Raw genomic sequence first — 18,782 nt, forward strand, 5'->3', positions numbered from 1 at the left:
ATAATAATAATAATAATAATCACCATCATCATCATCATCATCATCATCTTAGTCTAATAATGAGATAGTTCGTACGGAACACCCAACTGGAGAAGTGGAGTTGTATTCATTCTTGAGTGCGCTCTGACCCGCGGCTGAGGGAGAGGGCCCCGGGCAATGCCAGGTCTGCACTGGGCCGACGTGTAAATCATATCCAGCAGCTCTATGTGAACTGTATGGAACCTGTTTATTCGGTTATTTCACCCACTGTGAGTGCCAGCGCCATCCATTCTCTATCCATGTAAATATAAATCGGTAGCTTCATACCAATCCCCTTTTCTCCAAGACTCTCGTGTCCTATTTTCCGGTGGGGACTGAATGCAGCATCATCCTGGCTGTTTTGGCATGAAAACAGGGCTTCCTTACGCATTATGCAGCGCAATGCGTGAGCGTGTGTGCGCTCTGGTGGAGGACGTGTCAAAGCCCGGTGCCCTTTGGCAGATGAGCTGCTCGGTTCTCTCTCCTCAGAGGCTGGTGCACATTTGGACAACGTGTCTGTTTGACGGCCAGCTAACACCTCCAAAGCCATGAACAAGTGTTAGTCTGGTGTGCGGCGTTTCCACGCAACGCGCAGGCGGCTGAGCTGGTACCCGCTCACAGTGCGCACCTGCTGGGCTGGCAGTGCTGAGAGCATTCGGCAGAGGAGCGTGTATCTGAGACAAATGGAGCGGCAGGAGGAAGGAGAGCAGCCGGGCAGGAGCGGTGAGCAGAGGCGCGGTAAGAGCGCACACATGGGCCATAAACACTCACCACGCTCCCTTGCGCGCAAATGTAGGCTACCGCTTTACAGCCATTTCATCTGCTCTGAAGCCCGTGGTTCTTTTTCTGCTTACAGCACGCGCGGATAGTATCAAAACAGCAGCGTAGGATTGAAAGATGACCTCCGTGAGCGTGTCCACAGTAAGCGCGTGTTTCGGAAACAACCCTTCACGCCATACTTTCTACTGTCCCTGTTGGTTCGTTTAGAGGAGACGGAGTGAAAACTTTGCAGAACTCCATACATTTTAAATGGAGAGTCTCTGAGCGTGGCATCTCCGCGCGCATCCTGGGTGGACACACGCGGCTCTGGGCAGTTGGGCGAAAAACACATTGCGAATTAAAGATGAAAGCCTCCCTCTGAGGCCATGTTAGTAACACAGTGTCCAAACAAACCCTTCATTTTCTCCTTCAGTGTCACTTACAGGGATGTTCACATAAACCAGAGAGCATTGTGTACTGTTGGCCCCGAATCATTGATTCAATCATTGGAATGATGGCACATTGAAGATAAGAAGATAAAGATGTGTTAAGCATATCTTTATGAGAAGATTTGCATTTTGACTTCATTAAAATGCAGTTCAGTAACATTTGAGAGAATGAGATTTTGACATTAGTTCAGCACATCTTTCGCTCTTTTCTGTCTCCTGTACATTTTTCTTTCACATGTTCATGACATTCTAGAACGTCATGTGATAATGTGAGTCGGAGCAGGAGCCGATACTACGCAACAGGAGAGACAGTGTTGGAAAGATATGTCCAAATGTTTTCCCTGATAGTTATTTGGAAGTGTTCCGATTCACAAACCTGCCACATTCATCTTATCTATCATTCTGAGTGCATTGTCTCCACTTTTGGAGTTCTTTATGAGACAGTCTTGTGACCTTCGTTCATCTGTGCTGAGAGAGAAGATGTTAGACCTTGTGACAGTTTTTGTTTCATTTGCCTGACCCGGCAAACTATGAGCTATATTTCAAAGACATATAGTCTGGGAGCAGCATGATCTCAACGATTTCCCTGTGGGTGTGATTGACAGACGGCATCAACCTATCAGAGCAACGCTAGATGCGTCGCAGTAATAAGTGTCAGGAAGCCTTTTCAAAAACGTCCTTTTTAATGAGGATTGCTTCCAACGCTGTCTCTTGTTATATTTTCCAAATGATTTAAAAGAGCAGAAGAAAACAGTGTATCGGACGGCGCGCCGCCATCTTGAATGTTTTGGAAGAGTGCATGGTGGTGACAGGTGACAGCTTCCGTGTCTTGGTGCGTGATTGGACCGATGTGGGTAAAATGGTGAAATGATAGGCTGCGATGGCAACACATTCAGTCCTTCAGCATCCGGTTTGATCCATCTGTTACAAGTGAAAAATAAGACAAGGCCTGTGAAGGGAGTACTGCCTTCTACATGCTGCAGTATTTACAATATATTGTCATGTACACCATGACTATTCATTTTGACTAGTTCTTAGACTTGTTTGGTGTGGTAATTCAATTCATGAACATTTCACACCATCATCATAGCAATTTGAGAAACATAAAATAGAAAGCAAACTCACGTCCTCATGTTGGGGCCTACACTACAGAGTGAGCAGCTTTTACACGTTCTCCTGGAGAATGATTATTGTATTGTTTTCAGAAGGCTTTATTTTGCCTAAAAAGACCGCAATTGAATGGAAATGTCATGAAAATCCAGCTCGCATCCCCATAGTGCCCAGTCCAAAGTGAGTCAACAGTGCTGAGCCGAGACGCATCCAGACTCAGTTTATGCTTGAGCCAGAGTGACTTTTCCTGGAGCATTGCCAGTGTTTTTTCCTGATCTGGCGATCAAGTTTGATTCATTCGCGTACAGTTAAATCTACACAGAATCAAACACAGCTCCGCACTGAAGCTGCAAGAGGCCAATCCCTGGAACTGTACTGACTATTGATTATTGTGTGAGTCTTAGTTGACGTGTTTATAAAGGACACAGGGTTTGATGAATTAGTGCAGCCAGACACTTCTTCACGAAAAGGCTGATGTTTTTGGACTAACCAAGGAAGAACCTTCTCCAGAATATAGAGGTGTAGAGCTTTAAAATACCATAACTCAAGCAACCCCCGGTTCAGTGTAGTTATTATTACTATTATTTTGTTGGTCCTAGCTCATGCTCTAATCAGGTTTTACATTATGCCCTGTAGTTTTGATGTCTTTTGAAATATAAGCTAAAATAATGAATGTGTCTAGCTAATATCCGTATGTTTGATGATTTTATAAAATGCTGTTTTATTGAAGTAGGACATTCTAAAAAAAAAAATTCACCGGGACATAGTTTAAGGCGCAGCACTTTAGAAATGCCCAGCAAGCATCCACAAAACACAATTCACTGCCAATGCTTAAAGTGATAGTCTGTAAGTTTAAATGTTTACAACTGTCGGATAACGTCAGAGTTTAGCATGGAGTTTAGCATTTGCGGATAACACAGTCAGAGTTTAGCATTAGCGGATCACGTCAGAGTTTAGCATTAGCGGATAACATCAGAGTTTAGCATTAACGGATCACGTCAGAGCTTAGCATCAGTGGATAATGTCAGAGTTTAGCATCAACGGATAACACAGTCAGAGTTTAGCATCAGCGGATAACGTCAGAGTTTAGCATTAGCGGATAGCGTCAGAGTTTAGCATTAGCGGAAAACATCAGAGTTCAGCATTAGCGGATAACATCAGAGTTTAGCATCAGCGGATTACGTCAGAGTTTAGCATCAGCGGATAACGTCAGAGTTCAGCATTAGCGGATAACGTCAGAGTTCAGCATCAGCGGATTACTTCAGAGTTTAGCATCAGCGGATAATGTCAGAGTTTAGCATTAGCGGAAAACGTCAGAGTTTAGCATCAGCGGATAACGTCAGAGTTTAGCATTAGAGGATAATGTCAGAGTTCAGCATGAGCGGATAACGTCAGAGTTCAGCATCAGCGGATTACGTCAGAGTTTAGCATCAGCGGATTACGTCAGAATTTAGCATCAGCGGATAATGTCAGAGTTTAGCATCAGCGGATAATGTCAGAGTTTAGCATTAGCGGATTACGTCAGAGTTTAGCATCAGCGGAAAATGTCAGAGTTTAGCATTAGCGGATTACGTCAGAGTTTAGCATCAGCGGATAACGTCAGAGTTTAGCATTAGCGGATAACGTCAGAGTTCAGCATTAGCGGAAAACGTCAGAGTTTAGCATCAGCGGATAACGTCAGAGTTTAGCATTAGCGGATAACGTCAGAGTTCAGCATTAACGGATAACACAGTCAGAGTTTAGCATTAACGGATAATGTCAGAGTTTAGCATTAACGGATAACACAGTCAGAGTTTAGCATCAGCGGATTACGTCAGAGTTTAGCATTAACGGATAACACAGTCAGAGTTTAGCATCAGCGGATTACGTCAGAGTTTAGCATTAACGGATAACACAGTCAGAGTTTAGCATCAGCGGATTACGTCAGAGTTTAGCATCAGCGGATAATGTCAGAGTTTAGCATTAGCGGATTACGTCAGAGTTTAGCATCAGCAGATAACGTCAGAGTTCAGCATTAGCGGATTACACAGTCAGAGTTTAGCATTAACGGAAAACATCAGAGCATCAGCGGCTAACACGGTCAGAGTTTAGCATTAGCGGATAATGTCAGAGTTTAGCATCAGCGGCTAACAGTCAGAGTTTAGCATTAGCGGATAATGTCATATAATAATCCAATATCTACAGGGAGCTGTCAGGTCTTTTTTTAAATAATATATATATATATATATATGTATATATAGACAAAAGGCACACATTAGATGTATGAGGCGTTCGAGGGTTGTGGGAATTCAAAGCTCTGCACTGTAAATTTAGTTCTAAATGGAACATTAGTGCCAAAAACCACAGACTTAAATGAAAGTTGCAGTTCAGCAAATGAATATAAGTATCAAAATGTTTACTTTGCTACAAATCTTATTTATTTTGCTGATAATGTGTGTTGTACACAAGATTAATGATACTTCCCTTCTGTCTTTGAAAGTATCACAAAGGCAGCATGTGGAGTGATGAGGATAAGGGGGAAAGCTGGGTGAAGGGAGGGAGAGCAGGATTCATGACTGACACCTACAGACCAAAATAAATTCCAGAAGTATTAGCTGAGGATAACTTTTAGTCTCTCCAGCAACCAATCATAATCCTCGGGCTGTCGCTTTGACCAGTGAGACAAGCTTTCTTGTGAGCCGGCCTGTTGGGTCCAATCAGGAAGGGACAAAAATGTCCCTCATAATCTTGTCCCTCAAGAGGGACATTTTAGTGCCCAGTGTTAAAAGGCAGGGGGCATATGGGTTAGTTTGAGACACCATTTTATGTCTTTAGGATAGTGGAGACGGATCAATTAGTTCATACTGTTAGATTTGTGAAATCAGATGCAATGAACAGTTGCAAACACTAATCACAGTGATACATCTGTTGTTGTCCAGATGCAGATAAAGTCATTACTTCAGGAAATGTCTTGGATGTAGTTTGGATTCTTGTGCAGCAGTAGCTCCATCGTCAGAGTCAATCAAAAAGCCTCTGTTGTAACTCGGGCTGAATGATGAAAATTCTGCTCAAATCATCAAACTAAATCATGAAGCTAAAGAGTAATCATGGAGTTTTGAGCATGCCAGAGCATTCGAACAGTGGCAGCTCAAAGTGCTAAGTCACCGAGGTGATTGTCAAGTGAAAAAATAAAAATCCAGAGAGAGATCGTGGTCCACTGTTGTGGTGCTACATGTCCTGAGGTCTACTTCCTGAGTGAAGTGGGCAGTGTGTCGACAGATGCCTGCAGTAGTGCATTTAGAAAGTGCTTGGTGCGAGGAGGAGTCTGACACATGTGGTATGCAGGTGCGCCGATGTCAAACCTGACATGCCAGGCGTGTCCGGGCTGGTCGCCATGTGCTCCCGTGTGATATCAGCATTCTGCCTGTCTGCCTGCTGAAAATACAATCACTTGTAATATTCACTCAAGTAAGTGCATTTACTTGATTAACTGGTAGAGCTTCGCTGACAGTGTATAAGCATGGCACTAAGTGTAATAAAGTAGCAATGGCAGTAATCACATGAAGACAGGAGCCGCAGATATCACTAATCCCTAACTCACTGTAATGGCTTAATGGCTTTGATTACACGTTATCAAAAATACATTTGACCTAGCAACTCTTTCAATGATCAGGTCAGTTTGCTCTTAAAATACTGTAGCTTTTCACCTGGACACACATAAACTGCTGAGTATTTACATGGAGTTTAATATTAGCACTAATTTCTATATAGGTGTATATGGGACACAGTCATTTCAAAGGGAACATCTCAAAACGCATGTTTCTAACCATGTATGGAACTACTTAGGTCGCTATAGTCAAACATCAACATTTTCAGTCATTTTCTGAACATTTTGAATGGATTTGCAGAAGGATACTTTTTTTTTTAAGGACAAAAAGCTTTGTGCATAAAATATCAGCGAAATTATGCCTTAAAGTAACACATGGCCATATTGAGATTATGTCATCAATGTTGCCCATTTTTATCCACAAACAAATAACGTTTTATAGGAAAACCACAGATGATAGAAGCATTGCAATGCATTTCAATTATAGTCAGCAAAAGTTTCAAATTGGTATCTGAAAGAGTGACACCAAAGTCATGAACATTGTGCTCGTGAGCTGCTGACATCGTGCTCGGTTCATCATTGTAAATCGATCTGAATCCAAATTTGAATGCTGCTGTAGAGCTCGGGATTGTGCTTTCAAAACCAAAAAGATTCCTGGGCTTCCTGTGAGAGATACTGGGGTTCTGGCTCACATGGATATTTACCTGTTGTCCCCGGCAGCTAAGAAAGTCTTTCCGCAGCTCTGTTGTCTTCTTTTTTCCTTCTTTTCATATTATTTTTAGCTAATTTATTCCATGGGCATTGGACCTCTTTCATGGTCTGATAAGTCAGATTCACGACGAGTTCTGAAGTCACCAACATGAGTCTAAGAGCCACTCCCCTCATTACCCTGGCATTTACATAATACCGACTATGGAAATACAAGGACACGCTGTATACTTCCATATATGGCATGGCAAGAGCATCATCAGAGGCCAGAAGTTACTCAAATACATAGACTTGAGTAACTTTTTGCAGTAATCATACTTTTTGGAGTATAACACAGTATTTTTTTATTCTTCTTGAGTAAAATCATTTTGAAAAGAAAAGAAAATGCGGAACACAGAAACTGCAAACGCAGTTCACAGCAAAAAGTCAAAAACACCGTTGCTCCAAGGGAGAGGGAAGCCTTATTGTCTTACTGAATAAAAAATAAATAAATAAAAATCACTAAAAAATACATTTTTGAATGCGAAATAAATCAGGTCAGGAATTAGATGTCAACAATCAAAATAATTATCAAGTACTTGAGGTGCTACTCAGTGCACTCTCCAGAGTGTCTGATACTCTTTGTTGGTTTCCAAATGGAAGACTGTGTTCCGAGCAAACCGGCCTAAACTGTTGCCATCCCTTTGTCCAAGGTTAGTTTTTCTGCAAATCATTTTTTATTTCTTTCATGCTTCATTTTTCTCCAGTACAACAGTGCACTGTACTGTATGTTGAGCAGTCTTATTCCTGTAGGAAATAATCCACACTGCAAGCCTTTATTCAGCTGCAGCTGGAGTCCCTCTCCAATAGCTCCCGAAAGGATTTACATTTATAAAATTTCGTGAATCAAGTCACATCCTAGTCTCACACAAACACGCACGTTCAGACAGAGCCGAGGTGGATCATGTGAAGACGGCCTAAACTTATCACCTCCTCCTGGGGTCGCTGATGTAGAAACCATTATGTGTGCAATTTCGATTCCTATAGTGAATTATCTCAACACTTCTAGATGATTTTCTAAATGATATCTCGTAAAAAAAAAAATAGATGTCCCTGCTCCTGGACTAAAGCTGGGTTACACTTCCAGCTTTGGGGCAAATTTGAACGTGCCAAATTAGTACTCAACTCACAATGAATCTCATGGAAGTGTGGTCCATCTTACCATCCTGTCATACAGCAAATAAATACTACTGTTTGAAAGTTCACCTCAGCAGCAAATGAAAAATAGCCAATCTTAAATGACAGCCAATTAGCCAGTAAACGTTTGCAGACGTTTGTTTTCTGTTGTGATAGTGCGCCTATGCTCACCTCTGTGCGCTCTGTCCACCCTGTGTCTCTGTCCGCCTGGGTCCTGCAGCTGATTTGACTGAATATGCACTGCTTTCACTGGACTTCAGCTGCTCCAGGACCCCATGACAAACGTAAAACAGATCAGATAACCCTTCGATTGTGCGATTTTCAGTCGTACCTGTATCGTAAGCAGCTGACCGCGGCTTGTTGTGTCTTAGCTGTGACAGCTCATGTTCCCACATAGTTTACGTCTCTAACACCCATGAACACTGGATTAGAGCGTATGAACAAGCGCTGGCTCCAGGTCATACTGAAAGTCACGGCCATGATTCACACAAGAGCTCACGCGGGTGATGCAGTGGGGGTGTACATATTCCCCACTCTTACCCAGAGGAGACACCTCCAGGATCCAGAGGAACGGATTGTGTCTCTCTTCTTCGAGCGGAAGGTGCCACCTCATGTTTGTGCTTCACTTTTCCCCATGTAGTCAAGGTGTGCGTTAGATCAGGAAGATATGGTGATAATGTTAGCCTTTATTGCCTATTGCCAGCCTACCTCAGCTTTAACCAAAGTCCCTCAGATCAGGCCTCAAAACAAAAGCTGATCGCTGTCCTTTCTGTTGAAGAAGTGCAGCAATGTGTTTGTGATGAAGTACAAACAGGAGAGGCTTGGGCTGGCGTTGAGAGCATCTGGTCCCTGTGGTGTGCCAGTGTGGTGGGAGGCTGCACTGTCCACATGGGGGTCAGTTAGTCATAGCCTTAGCCCATCCTGTCATAAGGTTATTTTACGTTCATATTTTATTCTTTTACAGTCAGGTCCATAAATATTGGGACATTGACTCAATTCTTATGTTTTTGGCTCTATAAACCACCACAATCGATTTCAAATGAAATCAAAGATGTATATAAACTGCAGGATTTCAGCTTTAATTTGAGAGTATTAACGTCTAAATCAGATGAACAGTGTAGGAATTACAAGTGTTTTTATGTGAACTGTACAGTATATTGGATAACTGCCTTAAAAACAGCAATAAGAACAGAATATTTTACTAAGCCATAAAACACAATACATTGCATACAGTGAAATTTCACAGCTTCATAGTAACATGCTGTTTAAGGGTCATTGTTGCTGAATATGTTTGCACTTTTCTTTGGCTGGGAATCAGCGGCTGTTTTACATTAGCCTTTGTTGGAGTGTGGGCACATGCCCTGTAAGGCTAAACTAGCGGAAAACTAATGATTGCCATTAGATTATCATTTTTATTGAAAACTGTGTGTATTTAAAGGTGTGTATTTCCGAACATGTCTGTTAAGGTCTAAACTACAGGTATTTAATTCAATCAATCAATTGTTTTGTTTAGCCCAATATCACAGCAGGAGTTGCTTCACAAAACTGCACAGAATGAAACAAACAATGTCATGTTCAGGCAAACATAATGTCCAAACAGAGGTGATGTCCAAATAAGTGTCAGCAGCAGTTTGTGATGAGCCTCCTTAGACTCTACGACAAGGAAAACTCAAAAACCCAGTGGGCAAGATCCACTCCCATGGACAGGCTATAGAGACCCAGGGCTGATGGGAGTCCTTCTGCAGACAGGGCCTTGTCCAGTCCTTGTTGGAGCTTCAGCTTTTGTTGTCCAGTCTCCGTTGGACAGGGGTTCCCTCTTTTATAGATTGGTGGAGAGTGTATAAAGCCCTAATGGTGTTGAATAAAAAGCCCATAATCATTACTGCAGGAAACTTGAGGAATACCATCTTCTCAATTTGTAAAATGCAATTAAGTACGATATTTCAGTTTGGGTTTATAAAACCTTCAATGATCAAGCTCCACCTCCTGTAAAAGCTGTGCTTTTCCTGTTCCGCAAATCACATCACTAAGATCCTTCACCAAAGCCCTAAAATGGCTGCTGCAAGGCCAAAGATGTAGCCATGATCTCCATAAGACACAGACTATTTAAACTGGATCCAGAGGTTACTGGTCGAACCATTTCTTTTCTGTTGCACTGTGTTTTCAGGATGCTGAAATATACTCCGTTGTTGTATCGTTGTCTGTGCTGCAGATGTTACATCAGTCTGCCAAAGAACTGGAGATGGAAATGAGCCGTGTGGGCTACCATCTCATTTACAAGCCCAGTGTTCATAAATATGTATTGTTCCTTTACTAATAAAAAATAAAAGGAACCCATGGAGAGACGATAATGTGTTATTTGCTTAGGACATTCTAACTCTTCTGACTCTTCAAACTCTTGCTGTTTTTTTGTCATCATTCAAATATGATTTCATTTTGATGGCAATGATTCTCACGGCCAACACTGTGAAGACCTATAAGTGTTCCACGTTTCATGTCACATTATGAAGTAGGATTTATGCAATATTCTGGGTCTCTCCTCTCCTCTTGCTGACCGGATAATCCCCGGCCAAGCCCATAGAGCAGAGTGGGCTTCTCATCCGCTCTATGCAGACTGTGGAGCTGTTTTATAGACGAGAGAGCTCCACAGTGGGCGGGTAATTACTGCTTAATGACATGTCAAAGGGCCTCAAAGGTAATGGGACCGTTCTCTTAATATATTGTCCACTCAGAACTTCATAAATAATGCCTGTATTTATCATCTTTCTCCTTTTCTTACCGGGGTTTTCTTTTTAGTGAAACTGCAAAGTGATTTGGCGGGTCAATGTGTCAGATGCCCTTCCTGTCGCATCCATATCACTGACAAAACATAGAGAGCACTCAGACGAGGTTTGCACCCAAAGGATCCACGTGTGAAATGCAGCCTCCTTTTCAAGATTCCACAGACAGCACACGCTCTTTTTATGTGCACATAGAAACTGTTCATGTGTGTTATGAATATGGACCACTGAATCATTCACAGCACCGTCACACACATTTACTTCATACATCACACACATGCATGTTGGTAGTACACACATGCTTTGGAGAGTGGAACATGGTCCAATTAGAAAATGACAAGGCCACAGTTATCAAGTGTAACCAGAGAAGTTCCAAAGAGAAGTTTCTTTCAGGGGAGTCCTGGACCTGTTGTACATGTTTTAGTGGCAGCGACGTGCAAACTCCGAACACAAAGCCTCGGAACATGTAACATCTATTTTTGAAAAACAGTCACTGTCTTGACCCAGTCTCTAATCAGGCGGAGCACGTGACCCAGTACAAATACCCACACACAAGCATCGACTCTGGGCAGAACAGAATGACGCCTAAGGGCAAGAGACTGCACTTTGTCTGATGTACTTTATTTACTGTAAATGGTTACGTGTGTTGATATGAAATGCCTGTGTTGCACAGCTGCAGGCACCAATAAAGACACCTAACTCTGCTGTAAGGTCAGAGCACTCACCACCAGTATGTTCTCTTAGACTATATTTATATCCCATTTTCTTGGAGTCATGTAGTGTTTGAAAGTTACAGCTTTCAATCACAACAAATCTGTCTCAAAGTTTGTCAGTTTTTATATTTAGCAGCAACTGGACTGTGTGCAAATCTAACAGACTATGCGGTAGGATCAAAATCCTTCAGGAGTCTGAATTATGGCAGTTTGTAGAGCTAACTTTGTGCTTCTTTATTTATTTGACCTTATTTGACTGAGATTTCCAGATCTCTTTTTCAGCGGAGTCCGTGCCCCTTTTATTCCTATTGTCTTGCACCGTTTATTGAGTATATTTGTAATTACATTTTGTCTGATATGCCCAGGCTCTGCTGGTCCTTCGCCCAAGTCGACTGAGCAGTCTGAGCAGGGCTGTGAGCCGCCGCAGGAGGAATCCACCACTATGAGGCGCTCCGACAACTACTGGCCTGTCTCCGGAGAGGACAAGAGCCCTGATGGGGACCACAAGCCCTCCAATAACGAGGAGGCCATAGTAAGTCACGTTTGAACCTTGCATGTTCACAGAGCTACGAGGCAAGTCAACTCCAGACATTTGAATACACTTCTCTCCAAAGAATCATCAACTGGAACTTTCTCTACACCAGGGGTGTCAAACATGCAGCCCGAGATGATTTAATCCGGGCCCTGCCCTGTAGAGCATAAATTCCAGAGTATGTCCAAAAAAAAAAGTAAGTCTCTAGCCCATTCCTGTGCGGAGTTATGAATTTTTAAAGAGTAACCAGAATGCTCATTCTAGCCACTAGGGGGCATTAAATGAAAAAAAGGATAGAGTTCCACACGTGTCCAGCAGAGGGCACTGACATAAAAAGAGCTCAGGATATGAACAACACATTATATAGCCATGTGGTAGATGGACAGTCTGCCCCAGGGCGGCTGTGGCTTCAATAACAGTTTACCACCACCAAGTGAATGAATAACGACTACTGCACTTTCAGGAACTTGTGACACAGGCTTGTAAAGTACAATACAAGTGTAAGCCGTTGGCATTGATGAAGCTACAGTCAAGTTGGGGCTTTGATCAAATCACATCTTATTATTATTCATTTATTGGAAACATTTTCTCTATTATATGTGGCCTGCGACCCGCCGTGGGAGCTCAATTCCGGCCCGCGACCCAAAATGAGTTTGACACCCCTGCTCTACACAAAGGCTTTAACATACATTATTTAGATTTCAGACCCAGAAATGTAATTGTCAAAATGCCTTTCTCCATATGGCAGCACTGACAATTTGTCACCTCATGCAGATATAGATCAGTATTTATATGTTTTGTGTAAGCATTTCTGGCCCATGGGCTTTATTGGATAGGACAGAGGGGAGAAGAGAAATCCTGCTCTCTAAACTAGCATCTGACATCCGTCAGGCAACAACAGACTGACGCCTTCCAGTGTTTGTGGCAAAACACACCTTTTTTCAATGGTGCATGAGTTGTGTCAGTACTCTAGATCATTCAGCACATAACCGTGCAGTGCTCTCTATGAGTCTCACTGTGGCAGGAATTTCCAACTAAACGTCTTTGCAAGTAGAGTGCAACATTCCCTCACTCAGTGTTAAGTGCTCAAGGCTTTTTAAAGCAGGGGTGTGATGCTTTTGTCATCTATTTGGCGATTATTTCAACCTCATCCTGATCACAATCTTACATGTTGCACAGAAAATGCTATAATGAAGTGAAAATCGTATTTAAGTCAATGTTGTGAGCTCACATTAGTCACTGCAGAGAGGATCACCCTGATCGAGCCGGGAGAAGTAAGGCGCCAGCCAAGCAACACAATCCAGTACATTTCAGAAACAAACTTGTGCTAATTTAAACAACACCGCAACAGCACTCACAGAGGATACTTGTGCACACGGACAACAACTTTCACCCAAATGAGGAAAACTATTGTTTTATTCCAGATTTATATCAGATGAGTTCATGAGGGCAGCGGAAAGGCGCAGACACATCTCAAGACAATTCACGTAACTTGAGTTACAAGAGCAATTAAATGTATCAACAACAAACTCCCCCCAGATAAAATATTCAAAAGTTAAGTTAAAGGAGCTATCCCTGATTTATTAATTTTCTGTTATTGGAATAACATTTGTTTTGTCCTTTAGTACAGTGGTTCTCAACCTTATGGAGCGGCGACCCCCATTATAACAGGTAAAGGGGTTCGTGACCCCCCACCGGGTCACACCGTGAAAAATAGGAACATTAACCTACATAATTATGAACAAATAATGGCACTCTGGTAAAATAGTAAACACGTGCTACAATAAAATATTAGATTATATGCTAATAAAAATATGTATGTAATATGTCCCGACCCCCAGGTTGAGAACCACTGCTTTAGCTTTGGGCGGCACGGTAGCGCAGCGGTTAGTGCTCTCGCTTCACAGCTAGAAGGTCCGGGTTCGATTCCCACCTGGACGGGCCTTTCTGTGTGGAGTTTGCATGTTCTCCCCGTGTCTGCGTAGGTTTACTCCGGGTGCTCCGGTTTCCCCTACCACTAAAAACATGCACAATAGGCCAGGATGAATGATGTGTGTGAGTGAATGTATGGTGGTGTCAGAGGGTCCGTTGGCGCAGACGTGTGTAGTCGCGAAAGCGCCTCTGACAGTCTCCCCCAGGGGAAACTGAAGCTACAAACGTAGTTTACCACCACCGAGTGTGGAGTGAATGTACAATTGTCTCATGTAAAGCGCTTTGTGACTATAGGTCTGTGAAAGGCGCTATATAAATAAAGATCTTCATTTATCCAAAAACACTGGTTTTAAAGCCTTTAAACAGTCATAAAATGTCAGGCTATAGTGAAGTGACAGTTTTCTCCCCTGAAAGTTTTCAGTCCCTGTGACAAATGTTGATGTTGTAAATGCATTAGGAAAATTTGAGATGAGTTTGGACCAGAAAATAGCAATTTGAAATTTGAGTGACCCTGTTTCTTTGTACAATCAGGTATAGCTCCTTTAAGTTATTCTTAACTTTGAACATCAACTTTGAGAGATGTTTAAAGCTTTGGAAATCTTTTTATAACCTAACCCAGCTTTATACTTACTATAAAGCTTTGTGCTACTACTACTACTACTACTAATGATGCTTCTGCTCCACAATAGTCTCGAACAGACCTCTGAGACCATCCCAGAGCAGCTGTATTTGAACTGACATTAGATCACACACAGGTAGACTCGATTTAATCATTGGGTCAACATGTTCAGAAATCATCAGGCAATGATCCTTATGCACATCCACTTTTCAGATTTTAGATAAGTTGTGGACCATAGTGTGGCGAAATGCCGAAAAGTTAAAGGGGTACGGATACTTTTTCAACCCACTGATTTACAGTATTTATACTGTTGTTGTCCTTAAGTGTTCAACACACACGCCGTAATGAAAACTACATCTGATGTGATTGTTAGGAAGAAAACCACATTATTCAGTGTGAGCCCGGCGTTTAAGCCAAACAACTCGGGGCTCCGGAGCTTGTGTCACTCTTTCTGAAGCAGACTGCTTCGACACACGGCGTCAGTGCCTGTTTCAGTAACAGCTGTTCACGTGACTGTCTCCAAAAGTGCTTCATTCCGTGAGTTGCATATTGCACAGCGTTTCACTATGCTGCTGTGAGCAGCGAGGCGCTAAAGCGGGTGTTTTCTGGTCCATATATGTAAATCTTTAGTGATAAATAAATGTGCTGTATTTCCCCCACTTCCCATTTAACTGCATTTCTAGTGGAAAGTGTCTGCGCCAGGCTGTGGGCCAGCCAGAATAAATGCTTTTCTTATTCTTTACAAAGTAATGCTTTTGTGTGGTACAAAAGCAGGCGTAGATGGCTGTCCAGGCGAGAGAAAAAGGAGCGCAATAATGAAGATTGTCTACAAGAGGTCAGTGTTCAAACAGAATGAAGCAGCTCAGAGACTTCGAAGCTTACGACGCTTCTTTGCCAGGAAAGCCTCAAAGTGTTAAAAGGCTTCACTCGCCCATCACTACTGTTTATTCAAAGCATTCGGTTTTACTTCTCTTTGGTACATTATGTCACGATGCAGTCCCACCCTTACCCCCTCAATTTCCAGTCCTGCCTTCCAGGATTTTGCGATGTTGTGATCCCTTATTTGGCGCTAGGCTTTTATTCATGCGTGCATTTAAATTGCTTCTTTTCCTTGTGATGCTGTGTTTGTATGCTGCAGGAACTTTGTATAGTCCTGTTGCTGTTGAGGCTCGGGCCGAAGCTTTATGAATGAAATAAACCTAGGTTGTCGTCTATACTTGTGTCTGCGGCGTGCCTCCTTCAGGAATGTGTTTTTTTGGAGTTGTGTGAACTCAGATACTCTCACGGTGACATCTGAGCGGAGCACAGGGGGTTGTGCATTTTATTTTCTCTTATGGATGTATTTCACCGTCGGACATCGGGGCTAGTATCTAGACAGGGTTAGGGTCCCCAATAAAGTGTACATTAAATCTGTCCTCTGCATTTGACCCATCCTTTGATGCCACGGGGGATACCCGTAAGGAGCAGTGGGCAGCAGAAAGTCTGGACAAGCCCCAGTTTTGAGTAACACAATGATCAAGGATAGTGCCGTCCAAACAGACTCCAGTTTAAAATGAACAAGAGCGATAGGTATGGCGAACAAACACAGCTCACTGTGTGTGATTGATTGACAGCGACGTTGTTCAAATAAGATGCGATAACGTCACCTTGATTGGACCAGTGGGCCCTGGGGACATGTTCTGATTGGCTGGAGCGTTGCTGTACTCACCTAATGTTTTACATGAAGGCCAAAGCATCTGATTGGATGATACCCTGGCTTAGTTTGTCCACCTCTGACCTTCAGACTGCTTCAGGAAATGAGCCAAAGCAATTGATAAAACCTAACTACTACTAAGTAATACACACGTGCCACTCGACAATAGTGCAGTTACATGAGTTTATGAAACACTGTGTCAGACTGATGACATTTTGTTTCTGAACTTTTGATTATGACCTGCGTTGAGTGTGAACAGTCTGTAAGAACAGGGACAGGCAGTTCTCCCTCCGCTTCCATAACGACATGTGCTGCAGTGAGAGGCTTTTAAACAAGCGGATGGTTCAGAGTCATTACCCGCACTTACCACGGAGCAGGACAATTCAGAACACTGCAAATGTGATTGTTATTTCTAGTACAAACATTTGAGAGAAGACTAGACTTCAAGTATCCCAAGATTCAATATATCTGTAGGTTAGTCAGTTTTCAACACAGTTAGACCCTATGGAGACACAGCTTAGTTCTCTGCAGTGAACATTATTTGACCTAAAGGGTGCCTAACTGATATGTAAATTGCGATGATTCAAAGTTTGATTCTTGAAGTCCTGTGCTGTTCATTTAAGGCATGTCATGTCAGGCAAAAACACATTTGTTTTTCAAGCAGTGGACATCTTTGTTTTAAGTGACGGGAACACAATTTAGAGAGCGGATAGCTTCAAAGGCATTGTCGAATTTTGTGATAATCCCGCTGACTTTGAATCAAAAGCCTCTGAAATGTACCATCGTTTTTTAAAATCAGGGTCTACAGTGAAGTTGACATATGGGAGAAGGAGAACTGGCTCTCGCGAGGTTAGCGAAACGGTCATAGCCACATTGTGCAACAAACCAATATACAGTAATGACAAGTAAAGCATTTTACAGAGTCCAAATCTTAACCCCACTAAGAGTCTTTGGGATGTGCTGGAGAAGGCTTTGCACAGTGGTCAGAGTCGACCATCATAGATCTTGGTGGAGAATGGATGCAGGGGTAGTGTATTTCTGACTATCCGGTGCACAAAAGTGAAAAGAAAATGACGTTTAATGGAGCTCTGTGAAAGAACGGGATTTATTAAAGCAAAGGTGTTGTTGCTTGTGTTTATTAACTTGAACATTGAACTGATGGTGTGAGCAGTTCTGGCAGGTGTGGTTGAAGCACTGTGTCCATGTATACAAACTGATGGATGTGTGGCTGTTGCTTCACCTTTTGTTTTGGTAAATGTTTTCACCTGTTTTAGATGATTCGAAAGTTACTTCTGCTCAAATAGTGGGGCGTGTGTTTCTCAAACAACCTGCCATTGTCCACTGTGTTGTTCCTGATCAAGTGTTCCTCTTGGTATTGTTTAACCAGAGCAGCAATCCCCACCACATCCCAGGGCGGAGGAGGAGGAACTACTGTTGGAAAATAATATTTTGCTAGAGATCACTGACATGCGATGAAGAAAAAGTGCATTGTGTGTTGTCTGTCATTAAGGCGAGACACTGCAGGTGAAAACCATGATTCACGCAGTGGTCAATGTTGAGATTTGTAGCTAGTTTTCTCCTTTAACAACTTAGTGCTAGGGCGTTTTCACACTGTTGGAGCACTGTGTGGGACCCAAGACTAGGGCTGTCACGGTATGTAAATTTTACCTCACAGTTATTGTGACCAAAATTATCACGTTTTTTAGTATTATTGCGGTATTTTTTTTTAATGTGTGTTAATATGTTTAGAAAGCATTGATAGTCCTGCACAAACTGAAATAGTTAAAAAAAAAAATTAACAGTGCTTATTATATTTAAAAAAAATACAGACAAAGCCTTATCCAAAGTGCAACTTTTCACATCAAATTAAAGGAACTATAACGATGTGTTGTTAATCATTTCGAGGGTATTACATTCTCCCTCAACCCAAAGTCCCACATCAGCATTTCAGCTAAAACGCTAACGTTAACTTTCTTGCTATAGAGTTGTGGGAGACGGTCACACAGGTGAGTCATGAGGTTCGAAGTATTGCTTCCTCTTTAAAGACACTTTTTCCTGCACGTTCTGCAAACAGGAAAACTGTCTTCTATCGACGGTCCTTCGGCTTTCTTAAAATACCCAAAATATGTCCAGAATTCAGGCTTGGTCTCTGAAGGCTGATAGACCCTGTTGTCTCGGACATGATTCCAACTTCGAGAAAGTTTTGTTTTGGTTATAGCTACAGAGTAACCTGGCTAACGCCATGCTGCTGTGTGCGCTCGAATTATTTCGAACTGCACAACAGCCTGGGGACCATGGCCGAAATCTCCGGTGGATTTGGGAACCAATCACAGAGCGAGGAGGGACGGCAAGACGATGACGCGCTATTCGATATATGGAAGCTTGTAGATTATTTACGGATAATAAAAAAAAAGTTTATTTACGGATCCAACGTGACAGCAGCAGACACGATGGTATTTTTTGATCAAGCTTTAGACCTTGTTCTAAATAATTTAGCTCAAAAGTTTACAGCGGGTACGTCATACGTCATCTCATACGATGATACGATTGGCCATGGCTACGTGCAGACGCATGAGACTTTTTTTTTTTTTTTTCGTATCGCCCAATAAACGAGTATGGACGATCGTAAACCACACCTCTCCTACGAGAAAATGAATTGGTGGTCCCCAGACTAAATATCACTTGTGATTTTAGTCTGGTGTTAGCC

The 18,782-nt window shown here is 42.4% G+C and overlaps 1 protein-coding gene across 1 annotated transcript in view; it reads left to right on the forward strand.

Annotated features, from left to right (window-relative positions):
* The first annotated feature begins 365 nt into the window (after positions 1 to 365).
* The window catches only part of ano1a (anoctamin 1, calcium activated chloride channel a), an 89,736-nt gene continuing 71,319 nt past the window's right edge, over positions 366 to 18,782 (forward strand). Inside the window, exons 1-2 of the mRNA XM_079554895.1 lie at positions 366 to 756; positions 11,665 to 11,831. Of these exons, the coding sequence (XP_079411021.1) occupies positions 702 to 756; positions 11,665 to 11,831 (222 nt within the window). The 5' untranslated portion in view covers positions 366 to 701. The remainder of the gene's footprint in view (positions 757 to 11,664; positions 11,832 to 18,782) is intronic.

Source organism: Gobius niger, assembly GCF_951799975.1.
Source record: "Gobius niger genome assembly, chromosome: 4".
Classification (NCBI taxonomy): domain Eukaryota; kingdom Metazoa; phylum Chordata; class Actinopteri; order Gobiiformes; family Gobiidae; genus Gobius; species Gobius niger.